Consider the following 16,816-nt stretch of genomic DNA (forward strand, 5'->3'; position numbering starts at 1 on the left):
TGTTACCTCTCGCGAGGGCTATAACGAGAGGACGGGCCGCCAATAACCAAGTTATTCGATGCAAACCGAATTGTATCATGTTGTACTATATACTGTGTATTATAATATGATGGTATATATTAATTCGTTCTCACCGAACGGAGCAGAATGTTACTTGTTGCCCGATGTATCTAAATTATTTACCATTGGTTAAAGAGGGTGCGTTTGGACGCCTTTCTCACTTCCACTATAAACTCTTACGATAAATATACGATATAAATATATATATATATACACACACACATATATACATATATATATTTTTGGCGGTTGACAAAACGGGAGACGCACAGGAGGAAAAGCGTAGTGCCGCAATGTGGAACTTGTATTATTTGCGATATGTGTAATAATAATGTATCATACGAGCGCAACACAAGTGGCATGAAACAGTATATTTGTACATAAGGGTATCATTCGCGTTTTTCTACATTTTGTTACGATTCTCTTTTTTAAACTGGTACAGTGTAGATAAGTTGTAAATATAATATATATATGTATATATATATATGTATATGTATATTGCGCGCGAGACGCACCCATCGCAGAATATTCCAGACAGCGTCCACGAAAATCTAATCTACCTGAGTGTATGTAATAATTTTTCACGGGGAGGTCCCACGAGATCGGACCCTCCGCTAGGACATATCCGCGTGCGTGTGCCGACCGACCGAGAGACCGCGGTCGGTCTCGTACGCTACTTCCATTCGCTCGTTCGCGTCCGTGTACAAAAAAGGCTGATTCGAACTCGCTTGGCATTAATTGTGCGTGAGCTTGAAGATGCTGTTTGGCCGCGAGAGCGCATTTGCTGCCGATGGAATGGAATATCACGGGGTATCCCCGCGCGCACTCGCAAACGCACTGATATGCACGTGCTCTCCATCGGACAATGAAACGTCTATATTATTGTTATCCTTTGAAAGGAAAATTATTGATAGTTTTTCGGTTTTTCTCTCTTTCTCCTCCTTTCCCTGCTAATTTTGTATATAATCGTTGTAAGCCGATTTTCGCCCCGCTTGTTCCACTGTAAATGTTACGAGCGTGTTCGTGGGACACGTTTATATACCAGTTATTTAAATAATAAGAAACGCAGGGTTGCTTGCAAAAATTCTGTAAATCTGATACATAGCTTACATTCATTACGTGTAGAGAAAGAAAAAAAAAATATATATATATACATATACATATATATTTGGGCAAAAAATAGAAGAGGATGAAAGATAGTTTTTTGCAAGTGACCACAGAATCACAGCATTGCCTTATCATGGTGTCTTAAGTAACACCTGACTGATGACGAAAAAGATTATAGCTAGTCTTTTAATTGTTGATGACACATTTATGTATCGCTTGCTGCCGAAAGACGCGCGGGGGGGGAGGGAGGGAGGGTGCTCTTTCACCAGAGAGTTACACGTGGAGTAAATAATCTTTATTATATCTCTGGCCTACTATATATATCTTTAACGGACAGTACTTTCATACACACAATGATTGTACACAATTGTTTTACGATCAACAATAAACGAAAAAGTGAAATCCGATTAGGTAATATAATTTATCTCGGCTCTCCCGTGTATGCACACGCAATTTCCACCGAGTAAACTAAGATAATTAATTGCCCTCTAGTCGCTTGATCAACTCTCTGGCTGAGATTAGTATATACACTTTGTACAATGGGTTATAAATTAGAGATATATACATATATATATTGAAAATATTATATATTACTTTTAAATAAACTTAATTAAATAATCTATCACGCGAGAAAAATAAGAGAAAATATATATGTATATACATATATGAATTTACGTGCGCATTTTGCAAAAATATATGTATCGACGCATGTAAAAATATGTAACGCAATTCGAATTATCTAAAAAATTTATTATCATTGCACATAATAATTCGTTATCGGACTGATTAGTAAGATATAGTCTTTTCTTACACATATAATATATATATATGTTAATTTCAAGTAAAGATAAAGTCATTCTCGAGAATATTGAAAAAATTCATGTCTAAAAAGATGTGTATCACAATTAGTTTGTAGCTTACAATTCCCGTATAACGGTGTTACTATATAATAATATTTCTCTCTCTCTCTCTCTCTCTAGAATACATTTATAATTTCTACAATAGAATTTCGTTACATCTTTTAAAGACATCTTAAGATAAACTCGCTATTTTCTAGCACGTTCTTGGTCGAGAATGTAGGCTGCTGGATAAGCTCTGCATTAATAATTTCTAAGTACAAAGTATCTCAATGCAATATGACCCAAAGTCGAGTCGGATTTACGAGTATTAGTACGTACGTACTTCGCAGAACGATATCTCGAGTTATATCGCGCTATACATGCCGCTTTCTAACATAAATACGAGTCTAAGTTCTACAGCTCTACAATGCTTATCTCAGCACGATTAGATAAAAAAAGGCCTTGAGTCTCGGACGAAGTAACTTTGAAGTGATTAACATTTTCTCTACGAGTATTGAAGCGCACGTTAGTCGAGAGTAGAGAAAATGGAAGCGTAAAGGTGTATCGAATACGATATATTTGGTAATTAGCAGTTTACGACTACGACTCGGTGTTCTTACTTTCTGTACTTATTGGTCCTTCGTGCGTCAGCTTTTGTATTAAGCTCTCGATCATCTCGTTATTGACTAGACCAATGAACTTGTCCACGACCAAGCCGTTCGAGATCGCTATCACTGCGGGCACAGCTTTCACCTCGAAGGCGTGCACCAATTCCGGATTCTCCTCCACGTCGATTATAGCTAGATCTACTTTGTCCATCGGTTCTATCAGCTCTATTAGCTTTGGTGTCAGTATCTTACACGGATCGCACCAGTCCGCGTGGAAATTGACTATAACCGGCACCCTGCCGTTCATCACTTTGTTCACGAAGTCATTATTGTTATTTATTTCGTATCGCTTGTTATTCTGACGGAACAACGAGATGCGTCTCACCACGGACGGCATGCAAGTTCGTATACTGCGCAACATCGTTCCTCCTTTTCAAACTCGCTACTCGCGACGCGACCGAGAGAGATTTTTAGATGTGCAGATAAAAGGCTGACGCTATGTCAACGGGCTAATTAGGTCCTATACGTACTGAGGCATCTCGACACTCGTCATGTAGCCAGGAATACCTGTACAAACGGAAGATTGTTGACTAGTCGGCCACAGCTAGACAGCTATATTTTGTTTACAAGTACTTTTCATGTTATTCCTGTATAAAAATCATTGTTACGCATGGAGTTTCAGCCGATTATTGTAATAATACATCACGTTTATATCTTAAACTAGTAATCAAACTATATAAAATACCATGAAAGAAGAAGCATCTAAGAGACCCAGCTGGATATCCTAACTGGTCGAACAGCCTCTGCCAGTCCAAACTTGATGTATCCCACAAGGGAAACTATAGACGAGACGAGTAACAGTATCAGGAGCACTGTGCGCCACACAAAGAGCCGATCGTACACCTGCAAGGTCCACCAAATTATTAGACCAATGAGAAACGTCAATTATATAACTTTCAAAATACAAGTGAGCACGCTGTCAATTCGTTGCATCATTCCTATCCAAATATATACACATAATTATATAAAATATTTTATTTATATATATAAAATTATAACTAGTCTACAATCGATTCTAATAATAATAATACAATAGTAGGTGCGATTTCGAGACAGTGCTTTCAACAATCTTCACAGAACGAACACGTCAATGAATCCCCAAGAAAAGCAAGTAATCGGATAATCGAATTCCAGCATTCCGAAATTAGGTTAACTGTCATCGAACGCTAATGTCACCGAATCTGCTATAAGACTTTCAAGTCACCCACGAGTGATGATCTCCGACGAGAAATCGTACCTTGTCCTGAACGGAAGCAGGCTTCTCCGACGCGCGGGGCACGCTCGTCAGAACGATCGTGACCACTATCACGAATAATATCGCGAACACGCCGATCTTCTTCTCGACGCGCAACGATACCACGAGTATCAGTACGGCTAGCACCCACAGGCTGAGGATGATGAATAAGCCGACGCCGACGCCGAGTATCAGAGCGGTCATACCTCCGCGGGGAAACGGAAGAGAATAAAAAAATACGAGATCCCTGTCAGGGAGCGCGGACGTGCGATCATCTGGCCGTGGTGGTCACGGAGATAACCTAATCTGCCGCTTAGGTTGTGCTTGAAGATGAGAGCTTTATTTATCAGCTGTTAAGCTGCACTGATTAAAAATATCACACCGATTAGCCCGTTCCCGAATGCTACTGCTTGAAAATAAAGCTACATTTGATCCACGGTCGACTTGTATCGCTACCTGAATTTACAATCGAAGACAGTGGAGCTCGTAGTGGGCTTTCTTCGAACTAAAATATGCGCCGAGTGCCTGTGTAACAGCAACCCGGCAAACACGTTGGCAAGCCTGCACGATGGCAACCCGCCAGGGCATCTATCACGTAACTTTTCCCCTAGGATGGAAAATGAAAAATGAAAATTTCTTCATCTCAGCAGCAAATCAGAACGTAAAAGTTCACGCGAAATTTTCATTTTCCATCCTAGGGGAAAAGTTACGTGATAGATGCCCAGACGACCACGGACGGCAGTTGCTGCCATTCCACAGGAATTTAGTTCCAAAAATGTCCGCTCGAGCCTCCACTGTTCCCGACTGAATTTCAAGGTAGTAGTACGAGTCAACGGCGAGTCAGGCGTGGTTAGCTTTGAAGTAGTAAAACTCGACAGCGAGTTGAAGCAATTTTATACGAATAAAGGCGAAATTTGTGTTATGCACAGCGAGCTTTAAAAGAAAAGAGAGAGAAAGAGAGAGAGAGAGAGAGAAAGAAACTTGTGCGGCGTTATTGGGTAACCTCCTTACCTCGCGCAGAGCCGTTCCATTTTCGTCAACACCATATACCGGAGATGCCGATAGGGAGTTGCGCTACCGTAGTGTAATCATGTCAATTTATTTGTGACCAGTGACGTGAAGCCTTGACAAGCATGACAAGAGCACGTATATAACTTATATTATTAATAATAACAAAACATTTTTTTCTATAGAGAACGGTGCTTCGCAATGGCTGATAACTTGGCGAAGGTTTTCGCAGCCGAGGACTTTAACCCAGAAAAATGTAAGCTATTGATGAATGCACATGCACCTATTCAATTTAAGAACGCGAAATTTTACAAGTTTTTAATAAATTATTGAGTATGTGACAGTGTCCTGGATAATTATATGTTGTTTTTAATTATTAAGTACTTGTAGCATAATGTATTCAAAACCTCTCTATGTTGTACTATCTGAAATTTATCACATAAATATTTCTTTGATAATCATTAGATCACGTTACACATATTGGATGCAACTGGGATACGGATAGAAAAATATTCAAGTGTCACTAAAGAGATTGCTTACATTTATATATGATTAATAAATTACACGTAATTGTACCTTTTCATTTCATCTTTCTTACAATCCTGCTTGCTTGTAGTTGTAAAGGAACTTAGCGCACAATGCGTCGGAGCAGACGAACTGAGGCAGCAGCGCGCCAAGATACAGGAACTGGCAAACAATACCTCTGCTCAATTGAAACGAAACGTCTACCAAAACTATATGCAGTTTATCGAGACCGCCAAGGAAATTTCGCATCTGGAGAGCGAGATGTATCAATTATCTCAGCTCTTAAGCGAACAACGTGCCTTACTGAGCACACTGGGATCCACGAGGACGGCAGGTGTCGTCTTTGAGGATTTGTCCGAGTCGCAGCAGGAGAATTCTGCTAATTCTGTGTCCAAGGAGGAGGAACAAAAGCAGAAACTTATTCAGTTAATCGAAAATGTGGAAGGCGCTATGGTTAGTCGCCTCTTATGGTGTATTATGGTAATAAAGAAAAACAAAAAGTTTACATGTTTCTTTTTCTTTTGTAGAGCTTAGCGGAAACTCCAGGACGGGTTTGCCTGCACGAAGGCTCTCTACTCGAGTTAGACCCGCTTGAAGGAACGCCATTAAAGAGAATTCACGCATACCTATTCAGTGACGTCTTGATGGTCGCGTCTTGGCTGGCAAATGGTGGTCGGCGCGGTCCACCTAGATACAAAATGCAGGCAGTGTACAATCTGGAGACCCTGGCTATCGTCAACGTGCGGGATCACGGCACGGTGAAGCTGGCGTTCAAATTACTGGCGTTCTCCGATACGAGGGTGTTTCAGTGTGCTACAGCGACAAGTAAAGTTAGTGCGTTCAAGAACAACGATCGCGAGATGCGAGAAGGAATTATTTGAAGTTGTTTCGTTCGCAGAAAGAGTGGCTGGATAAGTGCGAGCAAGCGAAGAGGGCCAAACTGGCAGGGGAGAACTCGACTGACGCGCCGGATAACGATAAGCATCCAAAGGAGGACAAAGTTACACCATCCCGTTCGATGTCCTTAGACTCAAATACACTAGGTGCGATTTTATAGCAGTTACGGCAAATACTGACAAATTAATCTTTTGATATTCCGAGTATATTGCACCTCTGTCCATATTTAATTCGCATTCATTATCGTTATTTTTTCAAGCATTTTGCTCGTCAAACTTCTTTGAAATCGTTTAAATTGATTTCTCACTAGGAATAGACGATGACGATTCGGAGTACCACGAACCACTGCCAGAATGGGTGCTAGAGGTGGCCGAAGATCTGGATTCTTGCATAGCGCAACGCCACTTCGAGGAGGCGTACAGTTTACTGGAGAAGGCAAAGGCCTATCTGAAAGACGCTCATCCAACGCCGCTGCTGACCGAGATCCAGGCGAAGGTGAACGAGAGAGGTCGCTCGCTGGTGAACGTGCTGACCAAGGAGCTGGAACTGAGCGCGGAAGCGAAATCGCTGCAGGGGGGCGGTCTGAGGAGCGCGCGACGCGCGGTCAAGCTGTTGATACAGCTGAACAGGAGCGCGCAAGGCTGCCACTTGTACCTACGGCTGTGCAGCGCGGTGCTGAAGGCGCGACTGAAGAGGATCAAGCGAGAAGGCACAATCATGGCTTACGTGAAGCAGCTCAGCGCTATTGCCTTCAGCAACATGGCGGAAATAGCGAAGGAATTCCTGAAGACCTTCCCTCAGTCTACAAATTGCACCTCCGGTGATACAATATCGAATATAAAAATTATACACGATCGAATGCTGGATTAATTTAACTCGGTTTCCTTCTCACTGACGCAGCTCTAGTCGTGTGGTGCAGCCAGGAGGTGAAACACTTGACGTCGCACTTGGCTAAGCAGCTCTTCGTACCACAAGTTGTGCTGAGTACATTGGTAGAGTGCATTGTCGCTGTTCGAAGTCACTGCGATCAGGTGGATAGATTTAACATATTTTCCTAATCATTTTCATTGAAGCAGAAAAAGGCAAATACTTCAAATCACAAATTAACGACGATCCCTTTTCCAGTTGACTCAACTTGGCATGGACTTTCGTTATCAGCTGGATGGGCAACTCAGGTCTCCCTTAGCTAGAGCCATTCAGGACGCAGGGAAGAACTGTATCGACACGGCGAAGCTCCACGTGACGGAGGACACTTGGCGGCCTACTAATCTGAAAACTAGTCAAAATCTCCAGAAGCTATTGTCGGAACTCGATGATCTCGGTATAGGCCTGCCGCCGTTGTACGCGACGAACGACTGCTGGATACCGCTGACGTACAATACCTTGACCTTCTCCAAAATTTACGTCAGTCTGTTAGAAGACTGCCTCAGCATAGCCACGTCTGAACTGATGTCCACGATAGACGGTGTGCTGGTGTCCGTGATGCGGGTCGAGGTTCAACATCTGGTGGTTTCGCTCACGGACCCAAAGTTGAAGCAGGAGGTAACATCATCATTACGGCATAACGATCTTTTCAAATAATATTCTTTCCAAGATAATTGTGCAATTTGTGTATTTTTATTTATTTTGTTGTACAATTTTAATTATTAACACACGGATTTCTCCATGATTTTACTGAATTTACAAGATTCCAATTTTTTTCCAGCGGAAATTGGTACAGAGCAACGCAGCCTACATACGCGACGTCATTATCGCCCGGGGACTGGAGCTGTACAAGTCCGCAACGAATCAGAAATTCACCAAGTTGCTCGCTTTGAAGGAGCAGATTGTATTCGAGTCGCCGTCGCCAACGAAGCCAAAACCAGCTCCGAGAACTTCAGTTCCTAAATACTCTACCACGGAGTACCTCTAATTGAGAAACGAGGTTGGCGTTACGTCGCTCAATTTATTATGGGCATCGCAGGGGATGCCCCGTCGCAGGATCAAATGCTTACGTCCGCGTGCGCGAGACGAGATGTACTATATTGTATATACGAGAATCAATCCGAGTCAATGTGTAACAATTGTATGATAACTAAGTAGAAGTGTGCCCTTTCACTTCTAATGCAGGTACATATATTAATACGCAATGCCAACGTAGAACTGATCGATAACTCATAGCGTTTAAAAAAAAAAACAACAATGGATAAGTGAACTCTGAAATTTAATAGCTCGGACTATCACGCATAAAACTCCGCTGATGGCGCTGATGTAATGCAATGATTTACAATAAGATAACATACCTAATACGAAAAAGTATTATTTACAGTTAATTAATTAGATATGTAGATAATTTATATACGCCACTCTATATATATATAATTACGTAATATCACTATTTTGTACTCTTGTCGCTGCTAGTTTCGTTATTCATCTCCAGTTTCCTCTTCTTGGCGCGTATGTCGGCCAGAGTTTGTTCTATGCTTCTTTGGTCCTTCTTGTTTTTGCTAGGAACTGCAAAGGGAAATTCGAAATATTTTGCTCACGGCTTTAAGATCATCAGGATTAAAAACCATCAATTATGAAACATCTTCATGATTTTTACTGCAAAACCATACGTTAATAATTAATTGTCTGTTGTGTGAGCTTGAAGGATGTACGTCGCATTGTTAATAATATGTGTAACATGACAATACCTAATAAATATAATTTTAGTAGTCTCTTAGTTCTGCAGTAATCATTTAACAACTTTTATGCTTGCAGTAAGAATCGTAAGGATGTTCTATGCATATTTTTTTTTTTTATTAGAATAGAACCAACTTACCACATCCATAACTGCTATTGGCTTCCGTCTTTCTAGCAGCTTCTAAAGCAGCCTCTTTACCGATCAAGTGTTGATACTTGTCCTTGTAGTAACTATTGGGTACAAAATCATCCTTTTGTTTCTTAGACTTTGCGTACTCTGCTTCCTCCCGCGCTTTCCTCGCTCTCTCCTCTTTCAGTCTTTTTGCAACCTCCTCGTTCCATTCTTCTCCCTTGCGCAGTGTGTTCAGTTGATCTTCCGAAGGTGCGTGCTCCCTCTTGAAGATCATGATGTGTCGATCAACGCCTTCCTGGCCAAAGGAGTACGCCCAAACGTTTGCTACCTCTGCTACGTCGTGACTGAAACCCAGGATGAAGATTTCTTCTACTATTTGCAAAGATCGGAGCTAAGTACGTGACTCGTGCAGAGAGAATATATTTTTCCTTACACGATACTTCTATGTAGTTGGTCCATAGTAGTGAATTTGTAGTCCTTGGCATTGTCATCTTGCAGAAACTTGTTAATTGTCTCTTCAACCTACACATGAAGTTGATATCGCATCAAATGAAGCCAGCTAATCAGCCAAAATGTACAAAAAGTCGTGATAAAGACGTGACAAATTAACCTTCTCCCGGAAGAGCTTCAGCTTCTCCGCCTCGACTTTCTGACGCTTCTGATATTCCTCCCGCTGTTCTGCATAAACAGAATGTATTCGCATTTGCCATATTTCTCAGGTCATCTCAGAATTTTTAATAAAAGCGCTCATTCGTTTCTCTCCCTAAATACTTTTAGGTTAGAATCAACTCACTTTTCATAAGCTCTTTCTGCTTGTCGCTCGTTGTCGGCGGCTTGTCCATAGATTTCAGGATAGATCCCAGTAGATCCATGATCTCGACGATTTCTTTCACGATTTCTATCAACCTATCACAAGTGAAAAATTCAAAAGATCACGAACGTGTGCCGCAACGCTAGGGAAAATTGTTAGGTTAACAAACGCTTTTCTTCTCTCTCTGTCTAACCCATTGACATAGGAATATATGGACGGAGCCTTTTACGAGGGGAAGCTGAGATCAGCGGTAAGGGGAGAGCACTGGCACTTCGTGTAACTTCGGCTGTTGGGTATGTCGGTTTCGCCAGTGATATATATATATATATATATATATATATATATATATATATATATGTACGATGAGTTATTGTGTTGTGTCGGAATGTAGCAATCGCATTAATGCAAAAAGGAAAAATTGGCAATAACGTATGAAAGAAAATAATGATCCGAAAATTTCTTTTCATCTGTAAGTAAAATACATACAATTGTAGGTTATACACAATGCCGGTAAAACGTTTCAGATATTGTTATGTGTTTATTATTATTTAAATTTGTTATTGTGTTAAGAAAGAATTTTGGCTTGATTATACACCTAGACCGAGTAATGGTGGCACCGAAAGACAATCTTATTTAATTATTATATTTTTAACGTAATTTAGATGTACATTGTCACCTACTGAAGAGGACCACATCCCGTATGGTCGAAACGTCGTTCTAATAAAGAGAATTATAGCCAGTTGTGTCGAATATTAATCGTACTCGTTTACTGAAATTATCTACTGGCAGTGTTAAGAAAGAATGTTGGCTTGTTTATTATTATATTCATATGAACAATTGTTCGATAACAGTTTTTCATTTATAGTTTTTATTAATTCATATATTTAATAATAAATATATATATATAGTCAAATCGTATATATTATTATTAAATATATGAATTATAATAACTATAAATGAAAAACTGTTATCGAACAATTATTCATATGAATATAATAATAAACACATAACAATATCTGAAACGTTTTACCGGCATTGTGTATAACCTACAATTGTATGTATTTTACTTACAGATGAAAAGAAATTTTCGGATCATTTTCTTTCATAAGTTGTTGCCAATTTTTCCTTTTTGCATTGATGCGATTGCTACATTCCGACACAACACAATAACTCATCGTACATGTAATTTCAGTATCACAACTTTACAAAACTTTATAGAGTATCATTCGGGCGATGTCGAGAACAGCCGAACTCGCCCGATTTGCCAGCAGCCTCTCCTTACCGCAAATCTCAGAACCCCCCTTGCCTAAGTTCGTAGCATAGGCTCCGTCCATATATTCCTATGTCAATGGTCTAACCTGCATTAGACACGCACTTGTCCAATCACGACGCATCACGAGTCTTACCAATGAGATTGACGTTGCAGGGGAGCCAACTTGACAGGCGCGTAAGAAATGTTGCCTGCGAGCATAGACAAAGTAAGCGTTGTAAGTGCCTTCGTCGCGGAACTTGGCACTTCCGTGTCATCGAGAGACCGAATTCGGAAACGGAAGCGTGCAGAAGCGATTAATAACGCATGGTGATTGGTCACTCGTCACCTCTCGTCGCGCCGTACACCCCGCAGCAGCCAACGAAGGAGCGCACCCAGGCAGCAATTTGGCGCGACATATCCGGTTGTAGGCATCAGAGGAAGTATTTTTCTAATTGCGCCAGACTGAGGAACATCGCTCGGCGTCGCGACGTTTCGCGGCGCAGATCAGGCAGTGTAAATTTAATTGCCCGTCGTCGGCCGCGCGCGATTATCCTCGCGTTCCTCGACGTGCCACGACCTGTCGCGCTTGATAGGCGGATCTTCGCAAACGCGAACGGTTGATGTTTCGATTCCGGTAGTTCCGGCCGAGTGCGGCAGCAGCTAAGGCGACCACGGGGAACGCACGCACGCGGAGTAGCGATCGTACGCGCGTGTACGCGGTGTGTGTGGCGTGTCGTACGCGGCCGTGTGTGCGCGACAGATAACTATTTTTTTAAACCCGTCCCGAGCCCGGTCCGCGGTGTCGGAGCAGCGCGCGGTGCGTCGTGCGGCGTGTCTCGCGTGTCCGCAGTATCCCAGGATAATACCCGCTAGCCGTTGTGGGCCGGCTGCTGTGCCGAAACAACTGATTAACATGGCGAACACCATAGCACCAGACTCGTGGGAACAGCAGGCGGACAGCAACGGCGACATCGTCGGCCCGCCGCAGGACGAGCAGGACGAGCAGGACGAGTCGTCGATCGACAGCTCGTTCTCCACCCTGAACGTCAACGCTGCGGAATTCGTGCCTTCCTTCTGCATGAGCTCGACGTCGCAGAACAACACTGCGGCGCCGACCGACAGCAGCCCCTGCATCGTCAACGCCACCGAGATGAATACCGTAACCACCAGCACCGTCACCACCACCACCTCCATGCCCGTCGAGCTACATCATGGTTAGTCTCCGCGGCAGATCGACAATCCTCGTCGTCAGAGGCGTGCGAGAAGCTCCTCCCCGAGGAGACATTCACCGAAGCGCTCACGTGTCGCGTCACTCGCGAGCATTGCCATTGTGATCGCCTCGTGTGCGCCACTCCGACCATGACTAACCCCTCATTGCTAGATTGAGTCATATGGAGACACCCGCGTGACACCTTTTCATACGCTAAACCGTAGCTGAACGAGAAGCCTCTTCAGTTTCATTTCGTGTTTCTGCCACGTGTCGATTCCAGCTGATTCTGTGGCGCGTTTCTCGCGAGTCCACGACGTATCTGGATGTCACGTTTAAATACCATATGGTTTCACTTGCACAGTGTGTCTCGCAGTGGCAGGTACGACTGACAGGGCGACGATTTCCCACGTGCAGAGATAAATGCAAAATGCAGAGTCGGATCTTCCTCGGAGACCCAGTTTGGAGGAAATGGGACATTCGAGTTGCATATGTTGTGTAGCCAAGTTCCAGTTTCACCAGCCTTCTTCCTCACTGATAAATGCTCCTGTTTTTGTTTATGAGATGATTACGTCCATGACAAAGTTTCGATTTGCTCTTTAGTATTCTTTTTATCATTATTGGTTAAAGCGAACAAGAATAAAGTAGAAACGAGGCATCTTGATTTGTATATCTCGATGATTAACGTGTCACGTCGATTGAGATGGAGAGTAGTAGGTCTGGTAGCTTATCAATTTTGTTGCGCAGCAGGGACAATTGCTTTGGATAAGTTTTGTGAGTTGTTGCGGAATACGTAAAATGTTCTGTGCTGCGTTTATACGATTCGCTATGTACGCAAACTTGTTACGTCATCATCACAGTGAATTATTTTATAATTGCACACTTATTATACTTTTTTGTGATAAAAATTGTAACAAGAGCAAACACAATGCAAGGAAGAAGTGAGAGACGTGAATAATAAATAGGGCATTACAAGTTTTTCCATTAAAAATTTATATTTTAGAATTGTACATTATCTTACATGCATTGTACACGATACTGAACACATCTTTTTTTTTAATTTTGCTCCTACAGAAAATTCTACTCCCGTTGTCCCATCAGATCCAATTGGCAGTCGAGTTGAGGAACCTCCTGCTGGGGGAGGGGCTCCACCGCCGAATGTCAACGATCAATTAAATACCAGCCCAGAGCACCAGCCTGCAGATTCTTGGGAAGAAGCAGCCGTAGATGGTGATCCTTTGCTCACGCCTGAGAATGAAGAGGTAAGCTTGAATCTTTCAAGTCAATCTCTTTAAAATATCGTCTCGGTATACGTATTCTGTGAGATTATAAGGATTATATTATATATAAGACCTTTCTTTCATTCATTATTTTTATTCATTTCACTTTAATAAGATTATTCATTTATTTCATTTATTCATTTAAAAATTAAAAAAATTTTCTTAGATACATTAACTTTAATTTTAAAATATCCTTGCGTGTCGTTGCTATATTTATATTACTTTCAGGCTGATAACGACGAAGACGAGGAGCTGGTTGTTAAAGTACCTAAAAAGAAACCTGTCAAAGTAGCGGAAGATACCAAAAGCAAAAAGGAACATGTTAACGTTGTTTTTATAGGACATGTGGGTAGGTATTAGATTTGTCTAGCAAGAGCACACAAATGTAACGATCTCTGATTCATTATTAATATCAATTATTATTTTAGAGATTAGTAAAAAGATTTGAGAAGTGATTAATTGATACATGGTTTCAAATAGTTGTTGCGCTTGTCAGATTATCTTCAATGTGTACATTGCAGACGCTGGGAAATCAACGATTGGAGGCCAAATCATGGCGCTTACAGGGATGGTCGACAAACGCACGTTGGAGAAGTACGAGCGGGAAGCGAAGGAAAGAAGTCGGGAAACATGGTACTTAAGTTGGGCGCTGGACACGAATCAGGAGGAGAGGGAGAAGGGAAAGACCGTGGAAGTGGGTAGAGCTTACTTCGAAACAGAACGAAAGCACTTTACGATATTAGACGCACCCGGCCATAAAAGCTTCGTACCCAACATGATCGGCGGAGCGGCGCAAGCCGATCTGGCGGTCCTTGTTATCTCGGCGAGGAAAGGCGAATTCGAGACGGGCTTCGACAGAGGGGGTCAAACGAGGGAACACGCTATGCTCGCCAAAACCGCAGGCGTCAAACATTTGGTTGTATTAGTAAATAAGATGGATGACCCTACGGTTGAGTGGGACGAGGGACGATACAATGAATGCAGGTATTTGTACATGTTAAATCTGTAGGAGAAGTAGTAAAGTCTGATACTGGAGTAAAAAGTCCTACGCAGGGTATCTCACTTCTGTTTTATTAATCCCTTTTTTTTAATCACGTTTGCGCAAGTGACAGTAATATCATGCATCGTGTGCTTCTTTATAGATTTGATATGAAAATGAAAAGGAAAAAAAAAATGTTTATTACAGGGATAAGATACTGCCATATCTACGTAAATTAGGATTCAATCCTGCGAAAGACCTTACGTTCATGCCGGTTTCCGGTCAGCTCGGTATCGGCCTGAAGGATCCGATACCCGAACATCTTTGTAACTGGTACAGCGGCCCACCGTTCATACCCTTCATCGATTCACTTCCCTCGCTCAATCGTAAGAGTAACGGGCCTTTTATCATGCCGATCGTCGACAAGTACAAGGACATGGGGACCGTTGTTATGGGCAAGGTCGAGGCGGGAGAAGCCAAAAAAGGACAGTCGTTACTTGTTATGCCAAATAGGGTACGTATATATTTCTCCTAAACTGGTTTATATTTTTATACTGGTTGCTTTACGTGCAAACTTTAGTTTCTGCATCGCTTTTACGCAGGAGAGTTGCGATATTTTTTCCTCTCCGCGATATCTTTCTGGCGGATTGCCAAACGCTTCGTTAGCTTTGTTACAAATTCGCGTGTCATTTCGCGTAGTACGCGGAATAATTTATCTCTCGTCTCTCACTCGTCTGCAGACGGCAGTGACAGTGGACCAGCTGTGGTCGGACGACGAGGAGGTGACGTCCGTCGGGCCCGGGGAGAATGTGAAGATCAAGCTGAAGGGCATCGAAGAGGAAGACGTTAGTCCGGGATTCGTTCTGTGCGACAGCAACAACCCTATCAAAACCGGCAAGGTCTTCGACGCGCAGGTCGTAATATTAGAACACAAAAGTATCATCTGCGCGGGGTACAGCGCCGTGATGCACATTCACTGCGCCGCGGAGGAAGTCACGGTGAAGGCGCTGATCTGCCTGGTGGACAAGAAGACGGGCGATAAAAGCAAAACGAGGCCAAGGTTCGTCAAGCAAGACCAGGTGGCTATAATGAGAATCGAGTGCGCGGGCGTCATATGTCTCGAAAGATTCAAGTTGTTCCAACAAATGGGTCGCTTCACTCTTAGGGATGAAAGTGAGTACGGACGAGAAGAGGACGGGGATATTTTTTTTAATTTCTTTTCTCATTTTGCATTTCTAACGACTCGTAATAATTTCAGATAAAACTATCGCAATCGGCAAGGTGCTGAAGGTGGTCGAGTAAAAAGGAAACTTGCTTAAGTGTTACGACAGATTAATAATAAACAAAAAAAAATGATCATTATTTCAATGTGACAAATATATGACGATGCAAGAGCACACGATTATTAAGCAAACCAAACGGGCATGATGAAATTCTGGCAAATTAGTAATGTAACATATTAACACGTCATCTACAACACAGAGCTATACATACAATAAATGCGTGTGCGTGCGACGTAAATGGCTACGGGACGGGACGGGTTCGGGGCGGGGAGGGGGGGGGGAAGAGAAAAAATATTTATAGCCTGATGTAAGAGCAAATAGATTCGATTATTATAGGTAAGGAGACGTACACAATCGAAACTCAAGAGCGCGTGTTCCTTTTATTAGGTAAGCTGCGGAACGATGGCACTTGCATTGGAGTAATTATAAATGAATAATGATCAAATATTAACCGTGTCTCCTTGATAATAAAAAAAAAACACAATATTTTTATTCTTCTGAGGTGCGACACAACACACAACACACACATAAATGGAAGTAAAGTAGGCGATTGATATCGATTGCGGATTATATTAAGGAAATTATAATTAATATTATAATTACTATTAAAATATTATTAAAAATGGTGGTAAGAGTTGGAAAAGAAATTTATTGAATAAATCAACAAGATAGCGTTACACAACAATTTATAATTATAAAATTAATATTACAATATTATTATTATACTGTTTCTTATTATATTGTCATTAAAAACAAATTTGCAAAAAAATCTGCCCTGATAATTTTAATAGGATCGTGGACGCATGCCGTGTGCAGTTTTGCAATACGACGGACAATTCCTATTCGAGCCGATGGAATAAAGAAAGTGT

General features: G+C 41.9%; 5 protein-coding genes across 5 annotated transcripts; 2 read left to right on the forward strand and 3 right to left on the reverse strand.

Annotated features, from left to right (window-relative positions):
* Positions 1-1,896: 1,896 nt before the first annotated feature.
* LOC105278673 (thioredoxin, mitochondrial) lies at positions 1,897-3,060 on the reverse strand. Its single transcript, XM_011337914.2, has one exon. The coding sequence runs from the start codon at positions 3,033-3,035 to the stop codon at positions 2,607-2,609; it is 429 nt and encodes a 142-aa protein (XP_011336216.1). The 5' UTR covers positions 3,036-3,060; the 3' UTR covers positions 1,897-2,606.
* A 21-nt stretch (positions 3,061-3,081) lies between these two features.
* LOC105278672 (transmembrane protein 218) lies at positions 3,082-4,395 on the reverse strand. Its single transcript, XM_011337913.3, has 3 exons — positions 3,912-4,395; positions 3,360-3,517; positions 3,082-3,181 (listed from the first exon to the last, which is right to left on the reverse strand). The coding sequence occupies exons 1-2, from the start codon at positions 4,110-4,112 to the stop codon at positions 3,377-3,379; spliced, it is 342 nt and encodes a 113-aa protein (XP_011336215.1). The 5' UTR covers positions 4,113-4,395; the 3' UTR covers positions 3,082-3,181; positions 3,360-3,376.
* Positions 4,396-4,820: 425 nt separating this feature from the next.
* On the forward strand, positions 4,821-9,042 carry LOC105278669 (exocyst complex component 8). Its single transcript, XM_011337909.3, has 8 exons — positions 4,821-5,172; positions 5,533-5,894; positions 5,969-6,271; positions 6,340-6,484; positions 6,649-7,158; positions 7,239-7,369; positions 7,464-7,880; positions 8,044-9,042. Exons 1-8 carry the CDS (start codon positions 5,118-5,120, stop codon positions 8,248-8,250), a joined length of 2,130 nt encoding a protein of 709 aa, XP_011336211.2. The 5' UTR covers positions 4,821-5,117; the 3' UTR covers positions 8,251-9,042.
* On the reverse strand, positions 8,525-11,371 carry LOC105278670 (sperm-associated antigen 7 homolog). Its single transcript, XM_011337911.2, has 6 exons — positions 11,353-11,371; positions 9,929-10,041; positions 9,746-9,813; positions 9,569-9,657; positions 9,142-9,479; positions 8,525-8,831 (listed from the first exon to the last, which is right to left on the reverse strand). The coding sequence occupies exons 2-6, from the start codon at positions 10,005-10,007 to the stop codon at positions 8,713-8,715; spliced, it is 693 nt and encodes a 230-aa protein (XP_011336213.2). The 5' UTR covers positions 10,008-10,041; positions 11,353-11,371; the 3' UTR covers positions 8,525-8,712.
* Positions 11,372-11,457: 86 nt separating this feature from the next.
* LOC105278671 (eukaryotic peptide chain release factor GTP-binding subunit ERF3A) lies at positions 11,458-16,060 on the forward strand. Its single transcript, XM_011337912.3, has 7 exons — positions 11,458-12,412; positions 13,480-13,667; positions 13,914-14,034; positions 14,207-14,669; positions 14,872-15,178; positions 15,405-15,837; positions 15,923-16,060. The coding sequence occupies exons 1-7, from the start codon at positions 12,112-12,114 to the stop codon at positions 15,964-15,966; spliced, it is 1,857 nt and encodes a 618-aa protein (XP_011336214.1). The 5' UTR covers positions 11,458-12,111; the 3' UTR covers positions 15,967-16,060.
* Positions 16,061-16,816: the final 756 nt, after the last annotated feature.

This window comes from Ooceraea biroi, chromosome 11, assembly GCF_003672135.1.
Source record: "Ooceraea biroi isolate clonal line C1 chromosome 11, Obir_v5.4, whole genome shotgun sequence".
In the NCBI taxonomy this organism is placed as follows: domain Eukaryota; kingdom Metazoa; phylum Arthropoda; class Insecta; order Hymenoptera; family Formicidae; genus Ooceraea; species Ooceraea biroi.

Excerpts from the sequence above, each read along its gene's own strand:
- LOC105278672 (XM_011337913.3), bottom strand. The coding sequence starts at position 4,112 with ATGACCGCTCTGATACTCGGCGTCGGCGTCGGCTTATTCATCATCCTC. Across the intron at positions 3,518-3,911 it reads CTGCTTCCGTTCAGGACAAG|GTGTACGATCGGCTCTTTGT; the intron begins GTACGATTTCTC and ends TGGACCTTGCAG.
- LOC105278670 (XM_011337911.2), bottom strand. The coding sequence starts at position 10,007 with ATGGATCTACTGGGATCTATCCTGAAATCTATGGACAAGCCGCCGACA. Across the intron at positions 9,814-9,928 it reads GCAGAAAGAGCTTATGAAAA|AACAGCGGGAGGAATATCAG; the intron begins GTGAGTTGATTC and ends CTGTTTATGCAG. Across the intron at positions 8,832-9,141 it reads CAATAGCAGTTATGGATGTG|TTCCTAGCAAAAACAAGAAG; the intron begins GTAAGTTGGTTC and ends TTCCCTTTGCAG.
- LOC105278669 (XM_011337909.3), top strand. The coding sequence starts at position 5,118 with ATGGCTGATAACTTGGCGAAGGTTTTCGCAGCCGAGGACTTTAACCCA. Across the intron at positions 7,159-7,238 it reads GTCTACAAATTGCACCTCCG|CTCTAGTCGTGTGGTGCAGC; the intron begins GTGATACAATAT and ends TCACTGACGCAG. Across the intron at positions 7,881-8,043 it reads ACCCAAAGTTGAAGCAGGAG|CGGAAATTGGTACAGAGCAA; the intron begins GTAACATCATCA and ends ATTTTTTTCCAG.
- LOC105278673 (XM_011337914.2), bottom strand. The coding sequence starts at position 3,035 with ATGTTGCGCAGTATACGAACTTGCATGCCGTCCGTGGTGAGACGCATC.
- LOC105278671 (XM_011337912.3), top strand. The coding sequence starts at position 12,112 with ATGGCGAACACCATAGCACCAGACTCGTGGGAACAGCAGGCGGACAGC. Across the intron at positions 14,670-14,871 it reads GGACGATACAATGAATGCAG|GGATAAGATACTGCCATATC; the intron begins GTATTTGTACAT and ends TGTTTATTACAG. Across the intron at positions 15,179-15,404 it reads TACTTGTTATGCCAAATAGG|ACGGCAGTGACAGTGGACCA; the intron begins GTACGTATATAT and ends ACTCGTCTGCAG.